The 9,184-nt window shown below is 51.1% G+C and overlaps 1 protein-coding gene across 1 annotated transcript; it reads right to left on the bottom strand.

Moving 5' to 3' along the window:
- Window positions 1-281: 281 nt before the first annotated feature.
- LOC308512393 (melanoma antigen preferentially expressed in tumors-like) lies at window positions 282-3,248 on the bottom strand (the record flags this gene model as incomplete). Its single annotated transcript, XM_081082158.1, has 4 exons — window positions 282-837; window positions 1,474-1,481; window positions 2,020-2,569; window positions 2,956-3,248. The coding sequence occupies 4 exons, from the start codon at window positions 3,246-3,248 to the stop codon at window positions 282-284; spliced, it is 1,407 nt and encodes a 468-aa protein (XP_080938284.1).
- Between the last annotated feature and the right edge of the window lie 5,936 nt (window positions 3,249-9,184).

Below are 9,184 nucleotides of genomic sequence, written 5' to 3'. Positions count from 1 at the left end.
GACATTTATTCACAACCATTCAAGCAAAGGTAATCCCCGCATCTACCACCCAAACCTCAGTCTCTCCCCGAGAGATTCAGGTGGATATTTCTAACTCCTTAGGACAAATCTCCCCAAAGAAACCATTGAGTCCCCTGTCAGCATTTCCCCCCACCCTGAGTATTTGTCTGAAACTGGCTGCTGTGTTCCTGTACGGTATACTTATGTCCAGGTTTCAGTGCCCAAGGGCCCAGAGTAAAGCCTATGAGATGTACACCCAGCTGGACACTCAAGCAACAGGATCACAGAATGGGAGTTGGGTCAAGGAAAGTACTACAGCCACAGTGAGGACAGGGGTAAGCGCAGAGCCAGACCATGCTGGGCCGCCCCAACTCCTGCAGCATATGCTTCAGCACGGCATGCATCTGGGCAAGTCGGCCCAGGTTGATGGTGCCGCTCCTTTCCTCGTAACTCTCCAGGGGGGCCGCATAAATCACGCAATTCAGCTTGCTCAGCCCAACAATGTGGCGAAGCAGGTCCTCCAGGACGATCATGGAGATGGGGTTTTCACAGAAACTTAGGGTTGTGAGCTGGGAGCAGTGGCTCAGGGCTGGCAGGATGTCCAGGAACTGGGCATCCATGATCCCACACTTATCCAAGTCCAGGTCCTGGAGAGTGGGGGAGGCTCTCTCTAAAAGAAATCGGAGTGACCCAGAACTGATATTGGTCAGGTTGAGCCCACTGAAACTCAGGCCTTTCAGCTGGCTGACGTTCAGTTGCTGGGATAGATGTCTCAAGTCTCTTTCGAAAAGCAGGCAGTTAGTGATGGACAGGGTCGCCAAGGGGGTCCTCAGGCACCTGGGGAGACATAGAACAGTTACATGTGGGGGATGGACCTGGTGGGCAGAGGCAGGTGAGGATGATGCAGGCCTTCAGGGTAAAGAGGCCCATGTCACCAAAGCCTAGAGTGTTCCGGATGATGATCAAACCCAGGATGTTGCACAGTGAAAAGTGACATTCAAGTCAGAGCAAATTTGAGTGGAATCTTTCCCCATCTGTTATCTGCTCCGTGATGGATTCAACTGGATGAAACCTCACACACTCCATTTACTCATCCGTCAAGTGGAGCACATCATACAGCCCAGCCCAAACACACAGGTGTTGTGAACATAAAGGTGGGAGGTAAAGATGGGAGGAGCTCAGAAAGGAGCCTGACCCAGGGTCTGAAGCAGGAGGCAACCAGTGCATTTTAGTATTGGAGACATGTCCTGAAATGCCTGCAACTCGGGCTTCCTTCCAGCCACAGCCTAGACCCCTGTCACCATCATCTCTTAGCCCAATGAGGCCTCTGGCAGTTGTGCAGAAAGGGCTAACCTGGGCACAGTCAGGCAACATCAAACGAGAGCTGACACCCTCCAGGAACTTAGAACACTGCACTGTTTACAAACCACCTATCCAATTTCGTAATGACTCCCTCAGGAACCCTGCATTTACCACGCATTCTGTTTGCAAGAGCCTATGGCAACCCTTGGCAGACAGGTGAATGAGGCAGGTTTGGAGTGAAAGGCTGCCATGGCCAAATCTCTAAGTACGGAACTTAACCCCTGAAACCTCACCTCTGATTGGCTTTCCCCTTGTCATTGCAATCCTCACTTGGTTCTATTGCATCATCTTCCCTTCCACACCACTTACAAGGATGCCCAAAGCTACCATCTCCTGGCCTGAAGCCTCCATTACGCCAATTCCTAGCAAGGAGTCCCTTTAGTAGCCTCTGTCCTAGTGCATATGTCCTACCTTTGTCTGGGGGGTTATGTCACAACATGCAAGGTGACAGAGCGGTGAACAAGACACTGACTGTGTGGACCGTCTAGTGGCTCAGGCACTCTAGCACTGCTGAGGGACTGCACACAGGAGAGCCCATCACTGTGCACTGAAATGGAAAGGGACTCGATCTGGTCGTCAGGGAAAGCTCGCCACCCCTCACCTGAGGATCTCGTCCAGGCGGCCTCTGAGGATGGAGACATCATTCAAATTGAGCTCCTGGAGGTGGGGCAGGCTGAGGAACTGAGAGGTGACCAGGCTAACACACTGCTCCTCCTCCTCCAAGGTGGTGTGAGAAGACGTGAAGACATGGGAGAGACGGAACCGGCGCAGATTGCCCATCTGGCCCAGGTAAGGAGCGAACTTCCTCAGGGTGGACAGCTTCCAGGTACAGTTTACCTCCAAATCCTGGACAGAGTCCAGCTGCACCATATCCAGGATGTTAGTGTTTTGCTTCGACATCGCAAAAACCTTCAGCTTCTTACAGCAAAGGTGCAGCAAACCTCTCCTCTCGCTGATTTTCTTAATCAGGTAGCTGAGGGACTCATCAAGGACACCTTTCTTGAGGCAAAGGTCTACTAACAGCTCCACAGGGGCCAAGGGTGGACTTGGCCTGGCCGTTAAGCTGCGCACTTTCCCCCTCTTCCTCATGGGCTGCGGGGCCTCAGGCTCCAGCAGTGAGCACAGATGGGCTCTGGTTCCGGCCCACACAATCCAGAACTCCTGATGAACTCTCTTCTGTAAATTAAGCACCTGCAGTTTCCATCTCCTGTGGAGAAAATAGGAGTTATGCTGGGGTGCATTATGATAACAAGGAATAAGACCATGAGTCTAGGAATCTGGGCAGCTGGGCCAGACACCTGACTGGACTTTTGACTCAATGTCCCAGAATCACCTGCTCCTGGTGCTACTGGGATCCTTCATGGTCCCCATTCCTGGTACATTTAGGTGCCACCAGGAAGGAGTGGGCTCGTGTCCCTTCGGTCACCCTCGGCATTTTCACCAGCCATATATATCCGAAGCCTGTTCCCACAATGACCCCAGCAGTGGCTCCAAGGCCTGCCTCAGTTCTCCCTTTGGCCCTGCACACTCTCGGATCCCAGCTGTAACTGCTCAGATCCCCAGGGTGCTACCAGGCAACTGAATCCCCCATACCTGTGTCGAGTGTCCTGGGCAAGCAGGACATCGAGTCCCTCAAGCACAGCCTGCAAGATATCCTGGTAAGGCTGCCGATGGTTCATCAGGGCCCCCAGAGGGAGGCAGGGGAAGGGCCAAGCCTGCACCATGGCCTTCAGGACTCTGCTGTGCTTCCCAGCGAAGGCTGCCATGAACAGAGGTGGGAAGAGCTCCATAGGAAGCCACTCCAGAGCAGCGATGGCTGAGGCTTCATCCCGCAGCAGGCTCTGACATGCCAGTTCCAGGAGTCTGCGTGGAGCTGGGAGGCTCATCCCCATGAAGCTGCTATGAAAGAGATCATGGGAGACAGTCAGGAGCAAGGCATCTTGTCAGGCTGAGCATGAGCAAACCCGGCCCTTCTCCCTTCAGAGGGACCAGCTGAGGGCCAAAGGCACTCCCCCAGCAACAACTGGAGCGCCCCCCAAATTACCCCAACCCCGTTTTCTGCTTAGAATCTCAAAGCCACTCAGCCCTGCCTCTCCTCTGCCACTGGCAGGACAAGAACCAGGCACCAAGGAGGGGTGAGATGACAACTGGACACCTCCCGCATCTACCCACTGGCTAGCTGGAATTCTGCTGTGCAGTGAGTACTGGGACACCATAGAGAGGATTCCACCCTTTCCAGAAAAAAAGTTTCTGAGGATCACTGAAGGACTGAAAACGCCTGGAGTAGGGAGCAGCCCGTGGCCCAGGACTGCCTCTTGCTAATTTCCAGGAAATAAAATAGATGTGGAAGATTAAGGAACACCCACACAATGGGTACCATTGAGGCTTTTGACGCATTTTAAATGAGGAATATAAAAGCAGCACAAACGTTTCCTGAAGCAAGGGGGAGCTGGAGGTGAGAAAAATAACGATTAATTCCAACATGTACATTTTACTGTGTGTCCCTTCTCTGAATATTAGAATGACCACTTTATCCATGACAACAGATGGCTCACATGTCACCACTAAGGCTCCTCTCAATGAGAGGCTGCAAGCCATGGTCAGTGTTGCTCAGTGCCTTGAGCCTCCTCCTGTGCCCGCCAAAGGTCTCTTGAGGGCTCCATTCCTAACCCCCGTAGGGGGTGGGCAGGAGCCAGCTGATGGATGTTTCTCACATCAATGTTTCTCTCTCTCTCTCCGCCCACTCCCTTCCTCTCTTTCTAAACATCAATTGGCTGTTATGAAAGACTTTCATTAAGACCTGTTTTCACACAGACAGCCCAGCCGCTAAAAACTACAAAAAGGATTTTGCCACTTTGGCCTACAATAGGTTCCTTAGCAATACTTGACTTTCAGACACAGCAAAAACTTACCCTTTGAACCTCTATGAATGGCAAATGCCAAAACAGAAATCAAAACATTTTAGAATAAGGCAAACCTGCATCCAGAGGCAAAGGCAAAGTCTGCTCATTTGTATGGAAGAAAGGACAAATCTCTGGGTTCTTGGCCTACAGGTCGTTGGGGACCGCCTTAGGCTCCTGACTCACCAGAGCAGCATGGTGCAGGGAGCCCTGTGCTCAGAGCTGGACATTGACTCTCACGCTCTAGATTCTGTTTCCTCCTCTGCCTCCTCAGAAGCCATTATGCCCCGTCTGACCACACCTTCCTTCTGAGGTCCTAGCTGAAATGGCTACTTCCACCTGAGAGCAAAACCTTAGCCCTGGATCTCCAGGCATTTAATCCTGATGGGGTTTTGCACTCTCCACACCTCCAACTGAACCCTAGGTCCATTCATGAAAGGAAAAGAAAAGGAAACCAGCCTGGAAGTAGACTTGATGTGGGTGTTGGTGCCACATCAAAATTCCCTAATGTTCCCGTTAACACACCTTTAGGGAGACAGTGTATCATCTGAAGAGCGAAAGAATTTCAATGCAACTGTATTGAGTACCAAACAGCCCCTGAGACTTGATGTTACCTACAATTGCAAATCCCGTACCCATTCAAAGGGGAACAGAGGGACAGCTGGTCTTCCAGATTTTGAGGAGCAAGCCTTCCCCAGAGGAGGTCAGGCCAAAATCACATCTAGGGATTGATCAGGAGAAGGGAGGGGCTGCACGTTTGGAATGGGACAAAGGGAATTACCCAGGACAAGGTGAACATTGGGGAAACTCAAAGACACTGACTGCATCAACTTGAGAACTTAAAAGGCTAGTGGTGAAGTAGGAAACTGGGTGGATCCCTTAAACCCAAGCTGACAGGGCGTATAGGCAGGAGATTCTGTCACCCTTCCTCTGTGGAGGTAAAGGGCATTTCCTCTCAGAAGAACCAGATCAGCTCAGCAACCTGGCTTGAGAAAATTAAATGTGAAAATGTGGGTTGTGGTGAGGCCAGAGGAGGGGTGTGGCAGCTGAACCTGGGATGTGACTTATACAATTCTGAAAGCCACTGAGGGCTGAGAGTCGTGGGCTCTTTGGAATCTTGGAGGCACAGTAAAAAATAAATGTGGGCCAAAATACCTGTGTATCCTTACCAAGGAGCTACTACAAAGGGCATTCATTTTAGCTCAGGAATCCTATTCTACATCCCAACCTTTCACAGGCAACAGGTTATTCCCAGCCAAGTTCCAGGGGCCGGGGCCCTAAACATGACTGCCAAAGTCTGTATAAATAACTAATGTTTTCTCAACCCCAGGGAACAATCCATGCAAATTTGGCTTCAGAAAGCTCCTTCTGGGCCCAGGCCTACAACTCTCACTCAGATTGTGAGGGAAAATGTCCTCTCTCAGGATTAAGCACAGTGCACTGATACACCTTCCCCTTCAGAAGATTTGAAGCTGTACTTGGCATGTAAGGATCTGCCATAGTTTGGGATATCCCCATGCTGTACTGAGTCACACATTGGATCTTTTGAAATCCAGGGAGACACAGACAGAGAGAGAGCCAGAGGGCGGGGGGGGGGGGGAGGCAAGAGAGAGAGAGACAGAGGCAGAGAGGAGCAACTTTTCTGTAGGCTCTTCTGTACCCCCTGCATTGTGATGCCCAAACAACTTTCATATTCCAGGCAGAGGGACCACGTGACAGATTACCACAGTGGTGTTGACTTGAAAATTCCAGACTGGCTGATGAGGTTTCTGGAAGTGGTTCAAACTGTAATGAGGTCAGCAGTTGAGTCTAGACTTGGTATCATGGGCTTAAAGCCGGAGTGGTGCCACCTGGGGTGAGATTTTCTCTTTAACACAAACATTACATGCACCAGGCAGAAACTGGAAAATTGGAGGAGCCCAAGCTCAGGCAGCTTCTATGAGATTCCAGTGTCCAGGAGATACAAGGAGGCAGGAGGGACCACTTAGAATGACCTAGAAACAAAGTGTGAGCGAACATGCCTTCTTCATGAGCAAGAAATACTCCTCTATCCACCACCACCCCCATACGGAGCCTACTTTCCCAGGGCATGTGCTGTGGCACTGGGGGCAGGAGAACTTCATGCCCAGTATTGGACAGGCTCCGCCGACTCCCAGCACCCACACATGAATTTGGGGGATGTTTTCACCACATCCTGGTCGCCTGCCACCTGCTCTCATCATGGCACTCACTTATGTACAGGACACAGTAGCCTCTGAGCCCATGAGAAGGGCCATCCTGTGCAACCGCCTTCTCCAGTCAAAAAATTGCTACTGTGATCCCAGGTCATCTGCCCTTGTGACCTCTTTTTAAGAAAGGGGGTCCTTAGAATGTGCTCCAAGTCTGGGACCCTCTTTATGCATCCCTGGAATGTCAGTCAGCCCATCAGGAACCTGATGCTGGGGACACCCACTGACAACAGAAATCAGGAGTTCTCCCCAATTCTTCTGAGCTGTTTTGGAGAACGTGACAAGCTACAGTGTACAGAAGGAAAATCAACATCCCAGCTGCCTTTCTGGATCCAAAGAGGCACCAAAGAGGCAGGACGATGCCCTTCCTGGGTTCCACAGCAAGCCCTGCCTCTGTGGGTCTTCAGAGGCCCTGGGGACCAGTCCTCATGCATGGGCCTTCCCATCGTCCAATCTCTTCACCCAGCCTTTGAGCAGATACCCTTCCAGCTGGCTTCTTTCCCTCTGCAGTCAGACCTCTTCCTACACTGACCTATTTTGTCCTCTGTGCCTTTTTCAAACTCACAAGTCTCTGCTGGCACTACCTGACCTGCCTGTGCCCAACAATACCTGGTTTCACTTCAGACCCAATGACATCTAGACCTAAACAAAGGATTGCCTCTCTTTCTTGCTCCCCAAGGAGAGCATGCCTCACGTCCAGGACATGCCTGGGTCTAGCCATTGAATGCCAAGGACGCTGTAGGAGGGCTGGCAGGAGGCACTGGCACAGAGTGGACATGTTCTCAGGGATGTCCACGGGTCGGCCGATCCTCGCCCGCCAAAGACAGACTCCTCTCCTCTCTCTCTTCAATACATGATTTACTCAAGAACAGTCACTGAGTGCCTAAGGTGCATTCACTGCTATTCCGGGTGACCTGCAGGGACACTTCATGAGAATGTCACGGTCTTCCTCAGAGAATCTCTGAGGCACGAACCCTCACTTGTCTGAGTAGAGAAATGAAAAAACAAAACAACTGGGCGGGAAAATGTGTAAATCACAGGCTGGTCTTGCTTTGCCCTGTAGAGCATGCCTCACAGAATGGTACCTCCAGGTATAACCTGCCCAGCAATCCTAATAACCATAGGAAAAGTTGTCATTTTTCAATGGCCATTACAAATTTTTATCACAACATTAAAAACTCTGTTAGAAACATACCATACATGCAAATAAATAAAGTTTTAAAATCACTACTTAGCACCCTGTGATTTTAAATATTTGAGAATTAAAAACTGACATGCGCTTTGCAAACTATTTCCTGAGTAGTTTGAACATGGCTTGCGGGTCTTCTGCTCATACAACTTTCCACACAGAGTGAGAGTCTTTTCCATGCCCTGGTCAACTGTCACATTCTTTCTAGGTTTGGATAAGCTTCCAAGGTCCCATTCCTTCCTGCTGCCTACGTGGGCACATGTCTCTGGGAGAGTTCCTTTAGTGTGAAGCTCTTTGGCCTCATGGCTTACCCTGGGACCTCTCCCGCCTTTTTTTTGGTCACAACCATGTTGCTCATTTACACTTCTCTGGGAGCTGGCCGTTGTGAACCAGAAGCTGGGTTCTGAGTCACGATGATGAGTAAAAGTAATTCCTCATGTTTGGCAGAATTTAAGAAATTATGGAAGCATTTCACTTTCCAAGTCTCATTACTTCTCTCTCCAGACAAGGGACCTTGGCCGGGGCCATCAACTGACTACCTTCTCCATGTGCAGTAACTGAGGCCTGAATCAGTCGCCTGCACTCGTATCTCTGAGTGAGTCATGGGACGGTGACAAAAGAACAAGGCCCTGGTTCCTGATGTACGGCTCCCATGGCCATCACCTGGGCCAGCCTGATGGGAGTATGCCTAGAGAAGTCACCAGTGAATGGGAACATGCCACTCTCTGTGTGGCAGCGGTGGACACAATCAGGGTCATGGGCAGAGAGCAGGAGTACCCATTTAGGTGACAATCACCTGCCACAATCCAGGTGCTCAGCAGTTCTGTGCTCAGCCATGGTGTAGGGACCCAGTCAGGTCTTCAGGAGGATAAGGTAGGTGATGGTTTGATATTCTCAGGGAGAACTAGGAATGACCTGAGAGTATGTAAATTTACTGATGAGGTGCCACCCACAAGATCTGGGTAGCAGTTGTGCATGGAGGCCCCTCCAACAGCTGAGGTAGAGGGAAAGAAAGGGGTGGGGGACCCAGCTCAGCGCTGGGGCCACAGGAGGCATAGCTCCAGGGTGTCTCCCTCTTGGCCTGAGCTCCGCTATGCCCCGCCGCCTCATCCTCTGCACAGGTGGATCATACTAAGGAGGGCACCTTCCGGCAGCCCAGGGCTGACAATTCTCCGAGCCCAAACTACTCTGGAGTCATGGCCTTGATCTCTCCTCTCAGGGTCCTGCGACCAGTATGTCCTTAAATAGCCACTCTCAATGTGGCTGAGACACTAGTAACACGAGGGGTTACCACCAGGTGACCTTAGTACCAGCAGCATCTGTGTGAGGCCTGATAGTCCCAATGCATGAGGGCGAGGTCTCTCCATCCCCATTCTGTAGCTCCCAGGCCTCCCTGACCTCCTTGGGCTGTAGCCAGGGGACAGGTGGTGCACTACTGTTACTTTGTTTCAAGAACCATCCCTTACCCTCAGTGGTGCAAGCTCAGGGGAAGAGACCAAAACTTA

This window comes from Myotis nattereri, assembly GCF_964212035.1.
Source record: "Myotis nattereri genome assembly, chromosome: Y".
NCBI classification, from domain to species: Eukaryota; Metazoa; Chordata; class Mammalia; order Chiroptera; family Vespertilionidae; genus Myotis; species Myotis nattereri.
The sequence above is the reverse complement of the archived record's forward strand: the minus strand, read 5'-3'. Positions and strand labels throughout refer to the sequence as shown.